Source organism: Pyrus communis, chromosome 7 (assembly GCF_041283825.1).
Source record: "Pyrus communis isolate YQ-2024b chromosome 7, ASM4128382v1, whole genome shotgun sequence".
NCBI lineage: Eukaryota > Viridiplantae > Streptophyta > Magnoliopsida > Rosales > Rosaceae > Pyrus > Pyrus communis.
The window spans coordinates 23,737,429-23,760,818 of NC_142571.1; the positions used below are offsets into that span (position 1 = coordinate 23,737,429).

General features: G+C 38.2%; 2 protein-coding genes, 1 long non-coding RNA gene and 1 pseudogene across 7 annotated transcripts; 2 read left to right on the forward strand and 2 right to left on the reverse strand.

Moving 5' to 3' along the window:
• Window positions 1–2,057: 2,057 nt before the first annotated feature.
• LOC137735104 (uncharacterized) lies at window positions 2,058–8,451 on the forward strand. The gene is made up of 18 exons (XM_068474480.2): window positions 2,058–2,499; window positions 2,574–2,801; window positions 2,904–2,999; window positions 3,502–3,554; window positions 3,664–3,760; window positions 3,933–4,006; window positions 4,503–4,620; window positions 5,170–5,280; window positions 5,493–5,569; window positions 5,940–6,006; window positions 6,403–6,468; window positions 6,555–6,662; window positions 6,812–6,942; window positions 7,036–7,102; window positions 7,215–7,282; window positions 7,362–7,455; window positions 7,683–7,753; window positions 7,864–8,451. The coding sequence occupies exons 1-18, from the start codon at window positions 2,350–2,352 to the stop codon at window positions 8,237–8,239; spliced, it is 2,052 nt and encodes a 683-aa protein (XP_068330581.1). The 5' UTR covers window positions 2,058–2,349; the 3' UTR covers window positions 8,240–8,451.
• Window positions 8,452–12,394: 3,943 nt separating this feature from the next.
• Window positions 12,395–13,654, forward strand: LOC137735463 (putative membrane-associated kinase regulator 4 pseudogene; annotated as a pseudogene). Its single transcript, XR_015964063.1, has one exon. The product of XR_015964063.1 is annotated as a putative membrane-associated kinase regulator 4 pseudogene (transcript).
• On the reverse strand, window positions 13,555–17,017 carry LOC148695920 (uncharacterized). Of its 4 annotated transcripts, XR_015964065.1 has the most exons (8): window positions 16,703–17,017; window positions 16,542–16,591; window positions 16,411–16,473; window positions 16,258–16,324; window positions 15,796–15,925; window positions 15,529–15,638; window positions 14,184–14,360; window positions 13,555–13,692 (listed from the first exon to the last, which is right to left on the reverse strand). It is a non-coding gene; the product is annotated as an uncharacterized LOC148695920 (long non-coding RNA). The 4 variants fall into 4 exon arrangements; XR_015964066.1 differs by lacking the exon at window positions 15,796–15,925; XR_015964064.1 differs by lacking the exons at window positions 13,555–13,692; window positions 14,184–14,360; window positions 15,529–15,638 and having other exon boundaries at window positions 15,792–15,925; window positions 16,703–16,987.
• A 488-nt stretch (window positions 17,018–17,505) lies between these two features.
• LOC137734076 (ankyrin repeat-containing protein ITN1) lies at window positions 17,506–21,537 on the reverse strand. The gene is made up of 4 exons (XM_068473345.2): window positions 21,220–21,537; window positions 20,310–20,867; window positions 19,163–19,572; window positions 17,506–18,618 (listed from the first exon to the last, which is right to left on the reverse strand). Exons 1-4 carry the CDS (start codon window positions 21,239–21,241, stop codon window positions 17,788–17,790), a joined length of 1,821 nt encoding a protein of 606 aa, XP_068329446.1. The 5' UTR covers window positions 21,242–21,537; the 3' UTR covers window positions 17,506–17,787.
• Window positions 21,538–23,390: the final 1,853 nt, after the last annotated feature.

Below are 23,390 nucleotides of genomic sequence, written 5' to 3' on the forward strand. Positions count from 1 at the left end.
ATAAGGTAGGCTTGATTTGGAGGATCTAGGTTTAGGAAGGGGGAGCAGCACCTCTAGGGTTTTTTTTTTTGGAGAGAAGGGGGAACTAGAACACACATATTAGTTATAAAAAAAAAATTATTAGACCGTAATACTAAATAACAAATAACATTAATATTTGGAAATTATATTTGATATCGGTGTTGTGGTGATTTGGGCGTCCAACGTATGTTGCTAGGTGTCCAAAGCATATGGCAACTTCAATCCTACTTTTGGGCCTTTTTCTGTGTACCACATAGTATAATTCTGTATGTAAGATGTTTGTATCAGCATCCAATCCTACTTTTAGGCCCACGGATATTGCTACCCTTTTCATGCGCATTATTTATCAGCATCCACTGAAAAATAGCCCCATGAAATATATAGTTAGGCAATTTTCAACCGAAGGAGTTACGTTTAGCCTCCGTCTAGATTATAGTCTTGTAAGAAATTATTTTTTTAATGAACAGTACCAGATTATATCTATGTACAATCTTCAACCAAAGGGGGCTATTTTTTTAGTCCCTTCAATAATTTATTATTTTAAGTTTGTTCTTTAATTTTATTGGTTAAATGAATTAAACTACCATATTAAAATAAGGTTTTCAAACATATTTTGAGGGCCACTTGTCGCTAAATGTTGTTTAAGTTTCATGTTATTAAATATTTTAATCTTATTTGCATATTAACAACTTGGACATTAAAATGAGGTAAGATAATATGAAAGGTAAAAATGATGTGAGAAATGGTGTAGAAATGACTTAGGTATTTATAAAAAAAATAATAATATTAAAAAAAAAGCTACATGAAATCAGCTAGCAGCATAGCTAGGCACAACTTTCAAGACTGGTGGCTATGTTTGGCCAGCCTTTGGCCATTTGGCTATATTATGGTCTAGTGGGTCCCAAATTTTTTTGGCCCAGCCCTCCATTGGAGATGGGTTATGTGTCAAAACGGGCTATGTTTTACCTTATAGTCCCTTGGGCGGCTCGCTTGAAGATGACCTTACCTTGCATATGACACTGTATATGTATTGTAGTCTTTTCAAGTGATTTTTTATTTATTTTATGTTTGTTTAAATTGATATAAACAGGCTTTATGTGACATCCCACATCGCCCAGAAGAGTGATCCTTATATGTATATTCTCATCCCTACTTAGCATGAGGCTTTTTGAGAGCTCACTGGCTTCGGGTTCCATGGGAACTCCGAAGTTAAGCGAGTAGCGCATGAGAGCACTCCTAGGATGAGTGACCCATTGGGAAGTTCTCGTGTGAGTTCTCAGAAAAAAAATCGTGAATGCGTGGTCGGGGCTCAAAGCGGATAATATCGTACTACGGTGATGGAGCGGGCCCGGGAAGTAGTCCCCCCGGGCTAGGATGTGACATTTATAAGGGAAGGGATCTCTATTTTTTTTTCTTTCAAAAAATTGAGATTAGTTGTGGAACTTATTCCACATTGAACTCCAACAATCTGGACTGTCTATTTTGTAAGTATTGATTCATAGATAATCTATGCAAAAATTCAATTTCATCAGAAACTATTTGCTCATTTAATTGTCCCGATGAAATTTTAATGTTTATTAGAACATAATGTTCATCAATTTATTTGAACTGCATTAAATGCCTTAAAAACTTTCGATTTAGCTAATATTTGCAAAGATGATCTATAAGATGTTACTTGAAAAATAAACAGTTCAGATGAGTTTAGGTGATTAAAATTCAATGAGGGTGGACCCACAACTAACCCCCATTTTTTAACAAATGAGAATATTTCTTTAAGGGGAAATGATGCTTTCCGGATCCTTTCTATCAAGTCCACTAAGGTATATAATTCGGACCTTTGAAATTTGATTTAATGATTAAAATTATTATAAATTTTAAAGTAGGTTCCTATTTGTAATTGTTGAATCAAATTTTAAAGATCCAAATTGTATGACTTGATAGACATGGTGGAAAGTATCCTTCTCTAAGTAGCTTTCTTACCAAAAAAAAAGAAGGAGAATCATCAGTTAAACTAGAAGTGGACTGGTAGTTTGTCTGGAGCAAGGACACATCAACCCAAAACCCCCCAAAACGACGACGCTTAAGTCCAAAAACGTGGCAAACAAAACGCTGACTTGTTCATCCACTCTTCTTCCTTCCCTCCGTCTCAATTGGCAATGGTTCCCCAAAAAATCCCCAAATCCTTCCCCCATTTCCCCTAAACCCCAAACCCCAAACCTCTCGCCTCCTCGATCCCTCTCCCAAAACATCAAAATCCCAAAAAAATTTAGCTTTTTAGTCAAAATTTCTGAATAATTTCAACAGCTGGAGAGCAAAAACTCGGAGAAAATGTCGTGGCTGAGATCGGCGGTGAGCAAGGCGGTGGAGGTTGGGAACAAGAACAACCTCACCCGCACCGTCAAGAACTACGCCGACTCCGTCGTCCAGCACGCCGGCCAAGCCGTCGCCGAGGGCACCAAACGGTTCCAGGACCGAATGGTAATTTCACATTTTCCGTCAATTTTCTTTGTGCACATTTTCCTCCATTTTTTGACACTCGCATTTGTTTACAGGGAGGTCGGAGCTTTAGGAGTGTGAAGAAGAGTATACAGCGATTGGAGGAAGCGGCTGTATCCTGCAGGGGCCCCGAAAGACTTGAGATACTGAGGAGGTGGGTGCTGCTGCTGAAAGAGGTTGAGAGGCTAAAGCTTTCTCAGGGTTCTGCGGAAAAGAAGGAGAATGCGCCGGAGCAGCCTGCTGTGGCCAATGACCCAAACGAGATTCGAAAAAGAATCTCTCTGGTTCGATTTTATTTTGTTTTTGAACTTTTATTTCATTTCATTCGGTTTTAGTGGTTTCGTTGGAGTATAGTGGAAGCTTATGATTTTCGGTCATGTGATTAGGTTTTGTATTATGATTCTGATATTGGTGGTGAACCGATGAATTTCCGCGAAGTTTTTCTTCAAAGTCAGGCTTTGGAGGGCATAACACTGTCCATGGTATGAATTCGAGAAAGGAATGCTGCAATAATCAATGCCATTTAAGTATTTAGACATTTTTATGAAAGAAGTGTGCTTTTTTGTTTTATTCTTTTAACTAATGATTTCAGAAATAGTTCAGCGAAACTGGTGAGTGGTATGATGGATGAAAGAATGTGGTACATGAAGAGATTGCTTATTTCATTAGTTAAGGGAAGAACTTAATGGAGGCATGGGGGAAAATGGTTTGAGTCGGGATGGTCTTGTTGAACAGGTTGCTGTTTGTTTTTTTCTCAAGCATTACGACATATGCTCTTGGTTTGTGAAGCACATGGAGTTTTCTTCTGTAATCAGAACCTGTAGCTTTTTCTTAATTAAGGAAAAAAGGGGGATTAGGAAACTTATCTTTTTCATCAAATGCCTAAAACCTCTAAAACTGGAATTATCCTAAATGATCTTATATTTTTTTTGAAATTGCTGATTCTGGAAGTTAACTGATGGTGAACTCTTTTCTATGTCTCAGATTCTTGAAGCTCCAAACGATGAAGAGGTTGCCCTGCTCATGGAGATGTTTAGGTGAGAACCAGGACTGTCCACTAGTGTGTAATGCAGTTCATGGTTTGTTAAGTGCCAGTTTTATTTATCCAGGTTAGCAAAAATAAGGCCTGAATATATGAAACTGCAGGCTCTGTCTAACTGGAGGAACAGAAGTTCATCATGCAGTAGTGAGCAGTATACAGGACCTGGCAACAGCTTTTTCAAGCTACAAAGATGAAGTATTGGTAAAGATATAAAACTAAGAGTGCACTTCAAGATTATATCAACAAATATGAATTGTGGAAAAGCTTGATATATGCATATTATCTGTAAAGTTTATATAGATATAACTCACGCAAGTCTTGTACTTCTTTCTGCTTAAGTGAAGCATACTGGCTCATATTCTCATGCATTCAGGTAAAACGGGAGGAATTGCTCCAATTTGCACAAGGTGCAATTACGGGGTTAAAGATAAATGCTGATGTCGTAAGGTGTGCACAAGATAACAGAACTCTCTCTCTCTCTCTCTCTCTCTCTTCACTTGATATAGCAATTTCATGAGTAACTTCTTATGTTTGCATAACCCTAGTTTTATTTACCACACGCATTCACACCCAAAACATGATTGTGAACGAATTATCACCTTGTAAGTTGATGATTGATCATTAGCAGATCTGATCTTAATACATATTAATCTCTTTTGGCTTTTTCTTTTTTGAGAATAGGCAGTGGGATTTTGTTCTTGTATGGATATGGACTAGTCCTGCCACTCAATAGATGTATGGTTATGCAAATAAATTTGTTTATTTTTATTTTTTAGAAACTTTTACAGATTTGTTGTCTGGGATGGTGACCTTGGGCATTTAATTATCATACTGTTTGGATAGAGCGTAAAAGGATGAGACTAGACCTCAATGGGCTAAAGTGGTGAGATGCGGCTGATAAACATTTTCTTACCTGTGTTTTTATATATGTGTCCTGCTACAGAATAGATGAAGAAGCCTCTAGTCTAAAGAGGAAGCTTGATGCAACAAAACCACCTCTGAAGCCCTCAAATGAAGGTCATGACAAACCATCAGAAGAAACAAAATTGGAAACAATAGAGGTGAGCACAATTGCCATTATTGATTTTTGTGGTTCTAGTGTGTCATTACTTTTATGTAATTAATCATAAGTTACAAAGACATGTCAAATATTATCAAGTGGAAGACTAGTGGCTTAATGATGCATTTTTAGTCATGGGCGACCCAATAGATAGCTGCTACCATGTGTGCAATTTAAACTTCTGACATTCTGAATATAATAATAATTATAATATTATTTATATGGGAGGCTTCCATGTAAAAGGTGTCCATTGAAGCTGTAACAAATAAAAATTCAAAGTTTACAACATACAGTAAAAGAAGCCATTTAAGAATTCTGTGTCTAGGAAAAAAGACAACTGGCTGCTTATTGGGGATTGAGTAAAATATCATGCAGAAGGTGCAAATGAACTGTTACAATGTCTACGGGGTGCATTCTGTACGTGCCTAAGTTCTGCTTTTGTTCCTTCTTTATAAGGTCCAATTTGATGGATTTCTGAAAGCTTTTTATTGACCAGTTTTGAGTGAAAATTAAGAAAATAATGGATATGACCGTCCTATGTTTCTTGTAGGCATTAAAAGAAGCACTTACACAAATTCGAGCATGTTCCAGAGTAGAAGGGATTTTACTGAAGAAGAAATTGTTGAACAATGGAGATTCTCCAGAGATCCATGCTCAAAAAGTATGTCTTTTGTCGTCCTGCTTCATCATTTATTGGTTACATATCTGAAAGCATGGTTTCAAACTTGTTGGCAGCATCTTGCCTTTATTTCTATAGTTTATGAATTTAGTGCAGCTCGATCCTTTGATTGTTACTTTTGCACCAAGAAATTGCCAATTTTCTTTCAAGGTTATAAACTCCTATTACCAACATTATTTTGGTTGTACACTCAGGTTGATAAACTGAAGGTACTATCAGAATCTCTTGCTAGCTCCTCTTCAAAAGCTGAAAATCGTATTTCAGATCACAGGTATAACAACACTTTAGGAACCATTTGTGCTCATGTTGCTCTTCTATAGTGTTGAATCATGTTGTTACAATTGCTATTTTTTCTTATAATACATGTGTGTTCATTATATACTCCCTGTTGTCTTGGTTTCAAGTCAAATGTTAAGCTATTGACTAATAAACATTAACTCAAAAGTCAAAACTTTATATGACTTGGCTTGATGTATTGTATCCATATAGAGATTAGTGAACCTTGAGTTTGTAACTGTAATTCGGCGAAGAATTATTGATTTGATTAACAGTAATGGCAAGTCTGTGCTTCTTTTATTATTGTATTAGATGCACGGAATAGGGAAAACAAAATCACTTTCTTTGTTCTTTCTAAATGACAGACTTCAAAAAGAGGAGGCAATAAAGGTTCGTGTAGCCAGAGCAAGTGAAGTGACTGAAAGAGAGAAGGTAACGTCCTTCAACCGTACTTAATAACAACATGAAGTTTGTACTAAATCTAGACACATTTATGTAGAGAGGTTTTTATTGGGCAATTGCACTGTTACCTATCAAGTTTAAAACGTGTGGATATTTTATTTTTAGCATCTTTATTCTTGTGGGAAGTATTATTTGAACTCCAAAAGAAGCTTCGTGCAATCCATATGTGAGTGCATGGTGGAGTCTCAAAAGCTAATTTTGAAGTTCATAAACCATTCCCTTCGTTTTTTTCTCCCAAGGGTAAAACCTTCATTTTTGGTTTATGCTAAGGCCTGTTTATAGATGTGGTAGAGATGAAATGCTTCTGTACAAGCACACCACAGGTTTTGGAGAGGGAATTTGAGTTTGTCTTGTGACCATTTTCAGGAAATAACAGCTGAGATTTCAGAGATTGAAAAAGAAAGGGATGATCTTGAGGCAAAACTGAAAAAGGTGTTTCTGCTTTGATTTTTCCCCTTATCTATTAAATCAATTTGCTCTCCATTGATTGCGAATTTCTAAACACAAACCTTCTGTAGGTTAATATCTCCTTGGCTGCAGCTAATGCTCGCCTTCGCAATACCAGGGAAGAGAGAGAACAATTTGAGGAAGCTAACAATAAGATTGTTTCTCACTGCGAAACAAAGGTTTTGATTATTTTCGAAGTTGTTCTGCCCACAATGGGAATGGGCCAGGGTTCTTTTTTACTATGCTGCTCACCTTCTGGAATATTTCAGGTTCAGTGTGTTACACCTTTTGGCCGTTTGCATCATTCAAATCTTTGTTTTGTTCACAGGAAGATGAGCTCTCAAAATCTATTGCATCATGTAAGGTAGAGGCTGATATTCTAAAGACATGGGTTAATTTTCTCGAAGATACTTGGGTTCTCCAGCGCTCATTTGCAGATATGAAGGAGAAGCAGGTCAAGTATGTTATTCAACTCCATGCATTTGGATTCTTTTCTCTCTTCAAATCTATGCATGGTTATTTAAATAACTCTTGTTTTTCTGCATTTTCAAGCGATGAATTGGAGAAACATGAGGACTATTTTTTGAACTTGGCCATTGACCATCTCTCTGCTTACAAGGTATTGACTCTGTCTCTGTCTCTGTCTCTCTCTCTCTCTCTCTCTCTCTCTCATATTTATATATATGATATCTCCTTCAATGTTCTTGACGCGCGCCTTTTATCTTCTGCAGAAGGAGTTGGGGCCTTCTATCAGCCATATTGGGACATTTGTAGAGAACCTAAAGAAATTGAGTGAGGGGTATTGTTTCTTAAACTGTGATGGTTGCACCTTCATTGTGTTTGAGCTGTTTTTAATGTAAATTGACCTGATGAGACAGATCAAAGATGGCATCTAGTGCAGAGAATGAGGATTCCAAAGTATTAAATCCAATAAATAATCTTGAGAAGGAATATTTGGACCACGAAACCAAGGTAAAAATATGTTGTTATATTATCGTATCAGGAATTATGTCAGTCTTATTTGTCTATATCATCTATCATCCCAAATTCCTCTTGCCAGTAGTCTTTTATAGTAACACGTTTGGAATGCTTCAAAGATGCGTCTAAGGTTTATCGGTTCCATAATTTACCTAATTCTATGTGTTGTGCAAAATTTATCTACTAAAAAACACAACATTGATATTGTCCTTTTGTTTCAGATTATTACCACCTTCAGTGTAGTAGATAACATCAAAGAGCAGTTTTATGGCCAAAGAGCCGAAGTTTCAAGGTATGAACTTGTGGGGGTGTATGAACTTGTTTTGTTTTCCTTTGTACACTTATGTTTGGAGATATTCACCAAAGCCCCTGAATAAGATGTACTTGGCTTGCGTATTCCAGGAAAAATGACCCGAGGGTTAAGGAGCTGTTTATTGATATTGAAAAATTAAGAGAGCAATTCGATGCTATTGAGAGACCAAACCTACAACTGGAGAATCCAGCCCCAAAAGCAGAAACTTCATCTAGTGAAATGCTGCAGAGTGATCCATCTCACGTCCCAACAGAAAGCACAGGAGCACAGAAAGCAGGGACAAATAAGCAGTCTGGGTCAGGTGCAGTCAGGGCAGAGCAAACGCTTGACACAGAAGCGGAACTAGCTAAGCTGGAATCTGAGTTTGGCAAGGTTGGTCAAGACTACTCAGCAGAGGAGATTAATGACTGGGAATTCGATGAACTTGAAAGGGAATTCCGTTCTGGTGATTCATCAGCCAAATAGCCCAATGCTTATGCTGGCTAGGCGATCGTCACCTGTGTATTATAAGCATGATATAAGACTGTACCTGACCTCCGAAAACTTGCACATACTTCAATTTGTAACTTCATTGTAACAAGTGACGCATTATCAATTTGTTAATTCTTCCTTAAATTCTCGAACCATTATGTTGTATTCTGGAATTACAAATGAATGAATGGTGTAATTTGGATGTAGCCGGTGACCACAACGCTCTTTTCGACAATTTAGCTTCTCCACACCGTGTCTCGTAGAACCGTTCGATACCAATGAGAATGTGGCTACAATTGTCCTTCTTTTCCTGGAGTGGCGGATGCTGGATGTCTACCGGATGTTTATGCCGGCCTTTCAGACCCACAAATGGAGGAATCCAGAGAAGAATGTGGGGCTTTCAAGCTCTTTTGTTTATGTGGACTTGAAAAGGTTTCCGGTTATAGAAGTATAATTTTTGTTTTATGTTTCAAGAGCACCATAATTACGCAGGGCCTCCTATGTTTTTAGCACAAAGGGAACAGAAGCTAGTGGCCTGGACATTAAACATTTCTCCACCCAAAAGTCCTTTCTACAAAAGCAGCTTCTAAAACGACTTCCCAAAGAAGTTAGTTTCAAGCTATTGTTTCATTTCTTTCTTTTGTGTGATGCCCGGCAAAGGGTGCCCCAATTAATCAATCCATAGAGGCTCTACATGTCAATCCTTGAACCAATCAGATAGCTCAAGCATCCTGGATTTTAGGGTTGTGGGTCATTTTTTTAATATAATTTGGTTACGATATTTGTCATTGCATATAATGTTAGAGTTGTGCTAGGAATAGTCATCACGGGAGCAGTGATTATCAACCATTGATGCGTTATGGAATTGATCTAATCAACAACTAACAATTACTCATACGCGTGAGTGATTATTAGTAACATTTTCATAAAGCTAAATGTAATACGTATTGGTTGTTTGATCCTCATTATATAGGAGAAATTCTTGTGTCCAGACGTCTGTATAAGGCACCAGACACAAATGAGTGAGACCTACAAAGGTGGGTAAAACCAAAATACAAAAGAGTGAGATATTTTATGTGTGGTTGGACAACCTCGTGATCTGGACGTCTGCAACTAAGAAATTCTCCTTATTCGGGGATGCAAGAGTTAAAAGCACGAGAAGGTATTGACATGGTAAAGTTTGATGGAGGAGATGATATTGTGGAGTAGGGTTTGGGGCAAGTCATGTCCAAGTGGGGTGTTTTGTGACTACTCAAGCCCTTAAAATCTAAGCTGGGATTCTATTTAAATGTACAGTTTGGAGCCTGGACCCAAGCTAAAGAAAACACATTTATGAATGCTTGCTGTAAGAGGACAATAGTGCCTACTACTTAGTGCCGTTTGTCTCAAGAAAATCAGAGAGAGAACAAAACAATCCAACTTTGATGCCAACATATGGATATTTTAGAAAGTGGGAGAGGCCACAGATATAAACCTTGTGTGATATGGCATACTGACGTCAGCATGCGACCCCTTTCACAGAAAGATAGACCTTCACATGTAAATTCGATTTAGGGTTACTTTTAGTGTGAGGCGCCGCATACTAATGCATATATGCAAAATTTCTCCACTACAAGTCTACAATATGCGTACTATTATCAATACCTAAACCCTGAATTCTAAACTCGAAACTTAGTACGTGCGTTATAATTTGAGTGAATTCAGATATGCAACATAATCATAATCAGCTGACCAAAACATATGATCAACTTTAGTAGCTAGTGAGTGGTGAGGTAGTATGAGGAACGGAATAGGCTATCAGAAGAGCCATGGCCAACCATTTGGTTTGGGTTTTGAAAAAGGAGGGAATCCCATTACTGTTTTTTAGTGGTTAAAATTTGAGAAGAAGAAAATAAAACACAGAAAAAGATGGAACGCAAAGATGGGGAGTGTGTTGGGAGGGAGAAGACAAACGGAAGGCATTCCTTCCGGAAATATCCCTTTCCCACCACCAACTGTCGTCTGTCGGCTTCTGTCTTGGCCATGTTTGAGGTTGACAATTTTCTCATTTTCTAGAAACTAAAAAGAAACTCTTGTTTCAGAAATTTGATAATTTTTCGAGAATAATATTGTTTGGCTCTTTTATACGTGAAATATTATCTAATACGAGGAAAACTTATGTGTGAGTGTTCGACCACATCATCCATATTATATTTGTTATAAAAGTATAAGACTCATTGTATTATGATCCAGATCAACGTCACGTTGGAATAAACTGGTAAGAACTAGTCAAACATCCCCACCAAAGGGTCCCTTATTTATACTACGTATTAAGAAAATCGTCTTAGTCGACCAATGAATGTAAAATTAGTATTGTGTCTTAGTACTATAAATCAATTTAAATATAACTTTAATAACTAAGGAGTGATGTAGCGATTTTGATTTATCATTCGTCACTGCACACTCAACTTTTTACTCCTCGTCTCTCTACTCTTATACATAACTCATATATATAACATGTGCCGTCAATTCTAGTACGATACACATATGCAAAGATAACTCGTTAAAATTGCAAAAGGATAAATGTCAAGCTTTAATTTGTGTGCGAAATGAAATATGACGCATAAGCATCAAAGATATGTGTGCATGCACGTAAAAATATGAAATAAAAGTGAAGAACAAACCCAGGAATCCAGTAAAAGTAGCAGATGATCAGTTGAAGAATATAAAGTGATTATTTAGTTCTAATTACTACTCTATTGGATTACAAGAGCTTTTTCAACCTTTAGCTCCAAGCATTACTCCACTGATTAGAAAAGCTTTTCAAGTTTTGTTTTCATAGAGAGAGAGAGAGAGAGAGAGAGAGAGAGAGAGAGAGAGAGAGAGAGAGGGAGAGAGAGCACTGATTAGAAAAGCTTTTCAAGTTTTGTTTTCGTAGAGAGAGAGAGTTATTTAAACTCTTCGACTGCAGAAAAAAGCCAGGTTTTGAGACGTGGGGTTGGTCTCGAATTTGAATTTTACCACAAAGATGGTGAGTTTGAGAAGTACTTAAAGAAATACTTATTTTCTTGTGCATGCGCCTAATTTTTGGGTTATTAAACTCACTAATTGAATAGGTGGCATTGGTTTGCTTGACTGCTAGTCTACTGCAGTCGCCCATGTCGATTATTTTATATGCTTTCAAACAAAGATTTACATTAAACATAGATGTCAATCTAGTAGTATCTCAAACCAATCATGTAACGTTGTGTAAAATTTTAAAAATGTGACATCGTATTTTTGGTTCGAAATATTATTGGGACGTCCCAAGGGATATATTCCTCATGCCTTCGAGTTTCGATCGAAAGTAGCATTTTTAATTTACATATTCTACATCAAAATATTCAACTGTTAGGGGAGGGCACTATAACGTCTTTTTTTTTAAGTTCAATTTTTTAAATGTTTCTGATTAACATTATCAGTTCTTGACTAGACTATTTAAGTATTTGTTATGGTAACTTTCAACGATTCAAGCATTGTTTAAGTTTGAGATGTTGAAATCTAAACAAGTAAAAATTCAAACAATTTTGTGTCTAACAAAGACCAAGTCACTGAACAATAGCCGGCCTAGGCCAAGTTGATGATTGTAATTAAGGGTTAAAGTAAATCATCAATAAATATTAATCCTTTAATCATGGTTCTTGCTTAATTAAGCATTTTTAGATATTATGGACCACAATATTCGTCTTTTTTCACAACTTAGGAACCTTAAGGTTGATTGGAAAATGCATATGGCCCCAAATTAAAGTTTTAAACTTAATGATGCTAACTACAACACTTTTCAAAGAGTCTTGTATACAGGCAGATCGTTGAAATACATTATGAAGTGGTCTCCACAAAACGTGTCAAACATTGTGTAAAAAAATCAGTGTAACAAATCCGTCCCCACACACACACACACACATACATATTCCTTTTTTCCAATATATAAACAATGAGAGAAACATAAACAAAGAAATAGACAACCACAGATTTATAAATGATAGAGAAAAAGAGAACATTTAGAAATGAGCCAACAGAAAAAGGTCCACATCTAATTTTATATTTGGAATTTGGCAGCACTAAAAAAATATTCGAAAAACAGTTTATTTTTTACTATAAGTTAGCACCATCGACAATCTCTAAAGGTTGCATAACAACTTTCAAAAACTTCACAAAGCTCGTCTTCAAGCACCACAGAAGCCATGGCTGTAGACCACCTATCCTGTGACCATGCAGACGACGACTACATCGACATGGATGTCGGTTCATACTCTGCCTTCCTCAACCATTCCATGAGCTCTCCTCCACACCCCAGAGAGTTTGAGTTTCAAATGTCATCCACTTCTTTGGAGAGAGAACCCCCAACAACTTCTCCAGCTGATGAGCTCTTTTACAAAGGGAAGCTCCTTCCCCTCCACCTCCCCCCGCGCTTACAAATGGTCGAGAAACTACTGCAGAACTCCTATTCTAGTTTTGATCACCAAAAAGATATGTTTGAAGAATTCTATAGCACTCCATTGGCCACCACTGCCCCAACTCCAACCACAACCAGCACCCCATTTGAGTCCTGCAATATTTCGCCTTCGGAGTCTTGCCAGGTTAGTAGGGAGCTGAACCCCGAGGAGTATATTTTGGAGTACTCAACTGAAGCAAGCGGCTTCATAAATGAAAACCCGAAAAAGTCTTGGACCAAAAAGTTCAGGCAGTCATTGCTTGGTTCAAAGCTGAAGTCTTCCCGGGCTTACCTCAAGTCTCTGTTTGGCAAATACAGTTGTTCCAATGAGTCCAGTGCAGCTGCTGCCAGGAATGCAGATGGAGGAATGGCTTTCAAATCTGAGGATTTAAGTAAATATATGAAGACATCCAAGAGCCCATTTGGACAAACTCAGAGGGAGAAATACCAAATGTCTGCTTCTGGTGCGAGGAGCTTCAGCAAAGACAAGATCATTGAGGATGGTGCTGCTCTCCACAGGAGATCATTCTCACTGGCCATCAAACGGAATCCAACAAAGATCTCGACATCCTCTTCATCATCTTCGGGGTCTTCATCTTCGTCTTCATCATCTTCAAATCATTCAAGTGGGACTCAGGAGCTGCAGTTTCTGAAGAGATGCAACAGTGCAAGTTCAGAAATTGAGAGTTCAATTCAGGGGGCAATTGCACATTGCAAGCAGTCGCAGCAACGTTTCCGTTCAAGAAAGACAGTAAGTGAAGTTGGGTTCTACACCTTGTCAGCTTCCAGGATAGCAGCTTGCGAGAATCAAGAAAGACCGGAGCTTTGCAGGGGCTGAAGGGGATCTCAGTGAGTGAGAGGGAGGGATGGCAAAGTACAAACTTTTGACTTGTGTTAGTGATGTGCTCTTTCTTTCCTTCTTTCACAAATTTGATAAATGGATATGCTTTGATTCAGTGCAAGGCTGTCAGAAACTCTGTCATGGCCAGATATCCTAAGGAAGTTTTGATTAAGTTAAATTGAGCACAAACAAATAAGGATTAACCAACACAAATTTCGAACCTTCAAATCAGCAAGCATTCAACAATTTTGATTTACTGATGTCTTTTAAATCACCTGATACTTTCTAGTAAACATTTTCTTAGACAGGACGTCATGTTTTTCCCTATTCCTGACAACTGTTTCACTTCCAGCAAATTCCGTAGCTCTAGACTTCAACTAGCTAAGTTTTGAATCTACGATAGCTATCTTTTAAGATGTCATAAACCAGTGAATTGGGAAAGAAAAGTTCGGGATAGTATCCGCGTCAACAGTCTTCATCAACCCTGATTTTATTCAAGGAGTCACCCAATGGACTATGAATCAATGAACATAAATAAATAAATAAATCTTCTCATCATCATATATGGATAGCTAATTTTATTCAACACCCATCAATTCAATGAGCCGACACCATTCCCCGATGAATATTTAAGTGCAAAGTACCTTCGATTAGGCAAAGATCAACATCATTATGTCCCAGCCAATCATCAAACCCCGAATTTCGAAAAGCCCACCTCTCTGCCCCTCAAGAGTAGCCAGAAGACACCAGCCTCCATTGTATGTATTAACAGAAGAAAATGATTCTTGGATCAACAATGAAAACATATTCACTCATTCTTACTGCATCAAACAAGGTAATCCTAAGGCACAGTATAGGTGAAACAAATTACTAAGTTGACAAAAGGAAGTAAACGTGCAACAATTTAATACAAGAGGAAATCTTCAAGTGCAAGTAAAAGAAAACAGCCTTTACTTTGGCTTTTGTTCCTTCCCCTTTTCTTTTCCCAGATACTCCCTAGTGGGAAATATAAACCTTAAATTAAGTGAGCATGTCAGCTAAAGATTTGATAGGATTAGAGCAAAAAAGAGCAATTAAAAGGTCTAATTGATGTTGTTGAGCACTATGGGTTAGCAGATACACATCTAACCACAAACCTTTTTCCCCACCCAAATTTTAATGTTAACTGGGAAAAAGAAGGAAATGGTAGGGCTTGCAGACCAGCTGGATTGCTAGTTAGATCAGCACAAAAGCCACAAAGTTAGCATAAAAACTGAGGTATAGCATCCACAACCATTTTTGCCCAACAGAGATCAGTATGTAACAACATTTGTTCTACCTCATTCTCGACTATCTTCCTCTTTAGGTAGAAGTTTTGATTTTCCGTTTGGTATCCACGGACACGGGCTTATATCATATTCAGAATTCAATGTCAATAGCATAAACTAAACTCTATCCTTGGTCGCGTAAGATTACATTTGTTCTTGGCTAAAATAGTTTAAGGGTCAACTGAGGCGGAAAATTATGGGTTATTTAGTTTGTTATTTTTTCGGCTTAATCTAAGAACGGGCTTTTGGAAGTTTTAGGATTTATCACTAGGCTATCCCTATAACCTGGAAAATTTGGATGTAGCTTAAGCTCATCGTAGAAGCCAATATTGGACATTTTCTCCTTTCGATCCTTGCATATCTTTTCTTGTGATAGCATAACAATTATACCATAAACATATGATATCCGCAAACAAGCAGATAAGACAGTTGCTACTCTTCATCTAACTACACAAACATCGTAATAAATCCAAAACTCTGTATAATCAACAGAAAATTTCCACTACGAAACAAAGGTAAACTAAGCCCGCCATGTATGACCATTACAGCTGACTATAATCTGTACTTAAAGGCAATGATTTTGTCAATGCATCACAAACAAACATCTTTATCATTCTTTCTGGTATGCACATCCTACTGAAAACCAAAACATAACACACAAACCCGATGAGGAAGAATTTACATGTACTGCAGAGCTGTAACTTGTTCGAAAATCAAGTGCCTTAGTGCCTTGATTCATCGGCATCCATCTTTATGGGCAGCTGCGTTCATCCAGATGGATCTTGCCATTTCCTGAACATGAACAAATTCAATCATCCACATGAACACAAATATTCGTCCACACAATCAAAACACGTACACACGCGTACACAAACATGTACTAGACAAATATCAATATACGACTATACGTTATGTATGGAAGAATTAAGTCGACACATTCGCCACTTACCGGTAATTATGCAGGACACGAGTCACTTGACTGCAGCTTGATAACAATCTGCCACAAAATATATTCCAACTACCAAGCTATATCTCTCCCACAAAACATCAAAAGCTTACTCCTATATGCGTCTCTACAACTAAAAAGTTCAGAACTTCGCTTTCAGTAACATGTTGAAATCAATTGCAGTCCATACAAATAATGCATCAAATTAATCACCTTATTTCGCTTTCAGTAACATGTTGAAATCAATTGCAATATAATCACCTTACTTCGCTTTCAGAATTAACCATAGAAATAAAAAAAAACTAACCAAAAGTTCAAAAAAACTTCTCTTTTAATGAAAATTCATTTTTAAAGGTATAATGAATAGTACCAGGAAAAAGTATAAATATGATTTTTCCTTAAAAATGAACAGTACCGGGAGTGTTTTATTAAACTTTCCAAATAATAATGCATCAAATTAATCACCTTAGTTCTCTCATTGCTTCCAATGCCCAACAAAGCCGACTAGAATCCTCCCAGCCAAATTCAATGCCTGAAAATTCTCACATTGCAATCAAACTCAAAACTTCCTAATCGCAAAACACAATTCAAAAACGCAGAAAACAAAAACAGGGTTACCTGCCGACAGTTTCTGAAACGCATAATCCGAGCTGAGCTCCCTCTCCAACTCCAAAGCTGGTCCTGTTTTCAAAAACCCAGAATTTATCAGTGCGTTTTCGTTTTTAAGTTCAAATTAAACGGTTTTTCACCTTGGAAGCGTAGGATTTGGCTTCGGACAGAGCACTGAGGAGAGAAGCAGCTGCATTAGTAATAAAACCAGTGAGTGATTAGGAGATTAAGAATTAAGATTTGAATTAATGCGTTTTAAGCAAAATATTAGGGTTTTTTGGGTTTTGCTTGATGTTTGAACCTTTTGCGTCGCCATGGAGGAGTTCCAGACGAGGTTCGAGCTCGAGAACCAGGCGGTCGACCATGGTTTGGAGATGGGAAATTCGGGATATTTCGGGGGCAATTTGGTCAATTGAAGAAATGCTAGCGCAGTCATAGGCTATGACTCATAGCCGAACTCCTTCTGGTCACAGCCTCGCCGTGCTTCGCGTGGATTCGAACCATTTCCGGCTGAGTTTGGAGGGAAGGAGCGATCAACCTTGAAACGACGCCGTAAAGCTGGCCTCTTTCTTCCGTTTACTGCACTGTTAACTTGAGGTAAAAAATCTGTATTTCCGTTTGACTGTTAATTTTTTCTCTCTTTATTTAGTTGAGAGATTGGTTGTTATAGGATAATTACAAACTCGTTACTCATTTGACTAAAATAGGAGAAAAATTATCATAATAGTACGGAACATAACGCATAAAATGTTTCAAATGTCTCGACTGTTCTATATTTATCACTTAAAATTCATCCAATCGACAAACTTCAATTCAATTTCCTCCTCCAATTACAAAATTCGAATTGTCAATCGTGTTGTTTAACATGACAGATATACAAAAAATTTAAGATATTTAACGTGTTATGCTTCATAGCAATCGTGTCAGTTTTTCTGAATTTTCCTGTTTCAGCAAAAGAAATTTAGAATTATACCTGTCACAGGTGTTCCTTCGTAGTTTTTTTAATACATGCATCAATATTGTTGAAAGTGCATAACATGTTCCGTTGGCAATAATAATAACGACACATCACGAATGACGTATCAACAATAAAAACGGGCTACGTAACAAAAACTAGTACTTGCCACTCGTGAAAAGTAAAAAAAAACATAAAAGTTACTCGTCTAGACAAATATACATACAAGACAAACGCAGTTTTTCCAAGTAAAAACCAAGCAGAGTATAAACTGAGGGCAGATAAATATATTGCTGTTATTCAACTCCAGGATCTTTCCTGGAGGTCACGGATATACCTAAACACCTCTGCACCAACTCAACATCCATTTTCGTAGTGTTTTTAGTCTCTACAATTCCTCTACGATGGTGCAAATTCTGTGCAAATTCAGATCAAAGGGCATAAATTCGGTCGATTTCCGAATCGGAATAGTCAGAGGGCATCCATGAGTTGGAACCGCTCCTCCTCGTGTGCTTCTCCCTCTTCCTCATGGACCGTGTCCGCTTTGACTTCACCACGTAGTATGTCATGGTGCCGAGAACAGCCGCCATTATCATTCCCCCAACCACTGTTACAAGAATGGCGGCCCATCTGTGGTGCCGGCCAACAACTATGTAAGAGGAGGCTATGAATGCCACCGAAGTGCAGACTGAAGCCAGCCACATCAACTTGTTGATTATCACCACCACCCGTTTCTCTGCCTTTGTCTCGCCTCTGACCAAGGTAATTTGAACTACCACAACAGCCAAAGACGTAAAGAGGGCAATGGCGTTGAAAATGAAGAAGATTTTGAAAGGAAGGCCCTTCACTACCACGGCAGTCCCGTCATCAAGATCACCGCCGGGCACAGTAAAGATAGCGGCAAAGGCAACTGTTGCGAATAGAACAGCGACCACAGTGACTGAGTTAGTGGCGTTGTTGATTCCTTCCCTGTGGAGCTTTCTAAGTTCTTTGGAAATATTGTGAACGTTTTTATTGGTTTTCTTTGTTTGTTCAAGCTGGATATGGACATCGTTCTTGATCTGAGTCACAGTCTTTCTCAGTTCATCCCTTGGTTGGTTCAGTTCATTAGCCTTGACAGCACCATAGCGATAAAGGCAACCCCTTATTTCCGAGGCTTCTTCGGAAAGTGGAAGTGCATCAGCAATGTCAAGAGCCGTTTTTGTGTCTCTGTTCAGTGCATTAACATTGCTGTCTGGGAGGAGTAACAACTCATTCACTATCTGCAAAGAAAGATACAATAATCAGTAATATAAATCTATAGCGGAGATATACAATCATGAAATAAAGAATCATGGCTACACTAGTTCAGCTCGAGCCAAAGATAAAACTAGTGCAGCAAAATGCAACAAAGGTCCCTAGAAACTGATGGGGGGTTTTTAGCCAACTTGATTTTTTTTTGTTCACACCACACTAGAAAATAAGAACTCATAGTTCATTGCAACTATTTTTTACTGTGCAAATTAACTTAGATCAGAAAAGGAAATTGCTAAAGAAGAATAGTTCGTATCATAGCAACCATGTGCACGGATCAGATGTCCGGAGCAAGGATTTCTAAAATGGCAAAAGAATAAATCTATAACATTACATACTGGGAGGATAAATAAATTTTCATTACCTAGTGCATACTAAAAGAAAATTACTCAAGGCATTGACTCACGATATTTGAGGGACTAAATCCGCCGTTACTATATCAAAAGAATTTGAATTCACAGCCATATATCAAACATCAGTAAAGACAAAGGTAAAGTGAGAACCCAGACATACCTCTGCTCGCTTTTTCCTGGTGGCAATATGTAATGCTGTGTTCCCAAATTTGTCTGGAAGCATTACAATTGCGGGGTCTGCCCCTAGAAGCAATTTCACCACCTCACAGTTTGTCCCCTTTACAGCCATATGCAATGCAGTTTGCCCTTTCTTGTCAGTTCTTCGTGCCAATTGTGGATCCTTTGTAAGCAATGCCCTTACAATCTCCGCATGCCCCTGTCTTGCAGCTAGATGCAATGCATTCTTCCCATTTGATCTAGAAATTTCCAACAAGGTAGAATCCTTCGACAGCAGTTCATCAACTACCGCTACGTGCCCTTTATGAGCTGCGGATATAAGTGGGGTTGAATTTGCCGGGCCAATTGTTTTGCTTAGCCCAGGATCATGATCTAGGAGTACCTGGACAATGGCTGCAAGAAAAGTAGAGTATGAATGTAATGTCCAATGGCACAGAAGCATTCAAAACGAGTAAGCTGTAACTTTCATTTTACTCAGATAACAATCGGAAATCATTATTTCAGGATTGCCAAGGGACCAGGAAACAAGTGACTAGTAGAGGCATCAGCCGTTTTAGGAAATCCTCTGCATTAAATTCCTTGATCAACAGAAAAAAAGTATGGCAGTAAATGCAAGTCCTGATTAAGCAGAAAGCTTCAAAATACGACTAATTATTCATGATTTGTTTCACAACATGAGGCAATTCCTCTCACATAACTATCCATTTAATATTACCAGTGCAGCTTAACTAATACCATCAAAATCCCGAATGCTTCACTCTCTAAGAATCAATATCTCAAAAAACAGACAGCCTTCTGGTTAACGAGAAAATACTGAAAGCAGACAACACTTTTATGCAGCACATAATTGGACACACAATCAACCAAAATGAATCAGTCTCTCAAATCATAAATCAAGAAGATCGAATACATTTTATTTCTTAGTTCGCATTATTAACAATTGAAAGAACAAGAGAAATGACATAGCCAGATCCCAACATCTCAAAGATGCAAACTTTTATCCTAAAATCCTCTTTCCATCTTATACCAAACCACCCAAATTCACAAACCACACAACTAAAATTAAAATTAGACTAAGAGATTCAAAATCCAAATTAGCACAAATTAGCACAAATGCTGAAGATCATTACCATGGTGTCCTTGACTTGCAGCAGCATGCAAGGGGTCGAACCCGGACCTGTTCTTCTTCGTAACGGTCTCCTTATTCGAATACTTCAACAGCTCCTTAACCACATCAAGGTGCCCTTTATCCGCCGCCGTGAACAAAGCCGTCTCTCCCAGCTCATTCACCTCATTCACCACCGCCGCGCGGACCTCAGCCACCTCCGTATCAAACTCCGCACCGCTTACGGTCCCCACCATCTGCGAATCGATATCGCCGAGAATCTTCTTTACGGCGGCTAGATCCGCGCGCTGAGCCGCCAAGTGAAGCTCCGTGTCGTTGTGCCGCCCCGTCACCTGCTTCACGTACTTCTTCTTCCCCGCCTGGTCAATCCTCTTTCCTGAGTTGGAAAGCACCAAAGCCGGCGCCGACGCCGTGGAAGACGGAGACGGCGAGGGCGAGTTGGAAAGCACCAAAGCCGGCGCTGATGCCGTGGAAGACGGAGACGACGACGGCGATGGCTTCGCCAGAGGGTTTTGGCTCGGCTGTGCAGTCATCAGACCCTTCTCTAAATCCGTATCACCTCCTACAAGTTCGATCATAATCACAAATAATAGACAAATGATCAGAAAAAATCAGAAACAAAACCTGTTTGGTTCAGAGGAAAGTGAAGGAGGCAACTTTCCGGGAAAATAAAAGATGGGTTTAATCAGAAATGATGAGATCAATTAAGCATGCGACGAAGGTAAGAAACAACTGACAAGTTGTTGATTGATGATGTTATTCTACTGGAGTATATTAATTTCTTTGTTTATTCAATTATTTTCAGAGCTGGTAGCTACAGAGAATCTTGTTTTCTTTTTCTGAGGTATATTTTCCCGGAATATAATCAAATCAGAGGAATTCAAAAGTAAAAATTTTAGAGAGAGAAAGTGTACCTTGCTCAATTGGGGACGCCATGAGAGAGAAAGAGAGAGTCTGAAAGTGGAGGTTGCTGGGTTGCAGAGGAGGAAAATTGGGGGAGTGAAAAGACGGAAAGGGGAAAGGATAGGAAGACTAAAAGATGAGGAGGACTGGGAAGGAAGGAGGGAGGAAATGGGAGTCGCGATTAGTGGTGGCTGTTTTGGAATTTTGCTTCCCGTAGTTTGCTACTCTCTCTCTCTCTCACTTTCCATGTCATCGCCCGAACAAACGAAATTCACCAACTTTCACTCTGACTTGCATTTGCCGCGAAAAATTACTTCTCTTTTTCTTTTAATCTTTGGACACCCTCTTCTTTTTTTTTTTTCTTTTTTTTAGGAGAGAAAGGTAATTTCATAACAACATTTTTTTTTAAGAGAGAAAAGTAATTTCATAACAGCACAAGATAATTACAAGAAAAGAGGCCCATCAACAATATGCATAGTCAAAATATGGCCCACCAAAGGAAACAAAAAGAAAGCCCAAAAATAGACTTTTGAGCCCAACATAGAAAAAACATTGGAAGAACCTAGCAGCTTTTAACCAACACCGCCTTCGGACAGTTGCTTTCTAGCCATTTGAAACCAGAGTCTCCTGCAATCAATAGAAATCAAAACGTGCAGAGCCCCAAAAAAGGCTGAAAGGAAGACTCCAAACTCCTTCAACTAGCACCACATTGTTTACCACCGCACATTGAAAGAAACCAGTCAGGGAAGGAGGTAGTGTAAACACCTGAGCTGAAGCTCTACACACTTTCCTGAAGAACCGTGAAAAATCGCGTTTTAACTACAAGAAATCACAATGAAGAAAAGCGGGTAACAAACAAGATTGCAAGATCGATGTAGGATGGAATCAATTGCTAAGGAAAGATAGTGGATTAGAGGTGGAAGGAAGTGGATAATGGAAGTAGGGGCTAAGCACAGTAAAAGCAGATGCAGAAGAGGTTGGAGGAAAGGGACGATTGAACCAAAAGACAGGGGAAAAAAAAGCTGCAAGAGAAGAAAAGAAAAAGGAAAAAGAAAAAGAAAGAGAAGAGCATTGCCACCAACCCTAGCCATAGCTAGGGCCGGCAACAAGGAAGAGAAAGACAAGAAGGGAGGGCACTCACACAATGGTGGGAAGACTCTCACAACGAGAGAAACACTCTCACCAAACAGAGAGAAAATGAAAAAAAACGTAGAAATGGTCTCTCTCAACTTTAACGTAATTGGAACAATGAGTTTTCAACTAAAAATTCATGATTATTGGTCCCTTAACTCATCAAAACGTGTATCTATGATCATTTTTATCAACCCCATCAGAATTCCATCAAAATGAGTCACGTTGAAAGGATTATTGCAACAATTGGGTTAAAGTTGAGGGATCTTTGATTCTATTGGGTTAAAATTGAGGGACCATTTCTCTATTTGGGTTAAAGTTGAAGGACCATTGCTACAATTTTTCTCATTTGTTTTTTCATATTTGCCTCTTGATTCAGCCTTACATACATGTCACATGACTTATTTTGATGGACGTTCTAATAGAGTTGAGGAAAAAGACCATAGTTGCACGTTTTGATGAGTTAAGGGACCAATGATTACAGATTTTTAGTCTAGGGACCATTATTTCAATTGGGTTAAAATTGAGGGACAATTGTCTTTCACTTTTTACTTACTTGCAAAATTATAGTCGGCTACATGTACAAAAATAACTTAATTAATGCTCGTATCAAACAACGATCGTCTGCGAGCATAATGACTTCTTACATACAAAGAATAAAGCTTTTTTTTTTTTTTTTAATTTTTTTTTTACAAGATTGAATTTTCTTTTGGTTTAAATTTTAAAGAAACACTAGTCGCTTGGTATCTTCGATTAAAGAGAGGTTTTATCATGACACATGGTTAGGATAACGAACTCTTTATGCACAAAAATTCAAATCTACTTTCTCGTGGATAAGAATAGTAAATAATATTGTATTGTTACAAACAAAAAGAATGTTAATATTTAAATTTTATCTATGTAGTATGAGTAAAGTTGTACAATAATTCATGTAATTCAAGTTGTCATGATGTAACTACTTGTAACATCCCACATCGTCCAGGGGAGTGATCCTTATATGTATATTTCCATCTTTATCTAGCACGAGGCCTTCTGGGAGCTCACTGGCTTC

Excerpts from the sequence above, each read along its gene's own strand:
- LOC137735104 (XM_068474480.2), top strand. The coding sequence starts at position 2,350 with ATGTCGTGGCTGAGATCGGCGGTGAGCAAGGCGGTGGAGGTTGGGAAC. Across the intron at positions 5,570-5,939 it reads AATCGTATTTCAGATCACAG|ACTTCAAAAAGAGGAGGCAA; the intron begins GTATAACAACAC and ends TCTAAATGACAG. Across the intron at positions 6,663-6,811 it reads TTTCTCACTGCGAAACAAAG|GAAGATGAGCTCTCAAAATC; the intron begins GTTTTGATTATT and ends TTTTGTTCACAG.
- LOC137734076 (XM_068473345.2), bottom strand. The coding sequence starts at position 21,241 with ATGGCGTCCCCAATTGAGCAAG. Across the intron at positions 19,573-20,309 it reads TGCAAGTCAAGGACACCATG|CCATTGTCCAGGTACTCCTA; the intron begins GTAATGATCTTC and ends CTTTTCTTGCAG. Across the intron at positions 18,619-19,162 it reads CCAGGAAAAAGCGAGCAGAG|ATAGTGAATGAGTTGTTACT; the intron begins GTATGTCTGGGT and ends CTTTCTTTGCAG.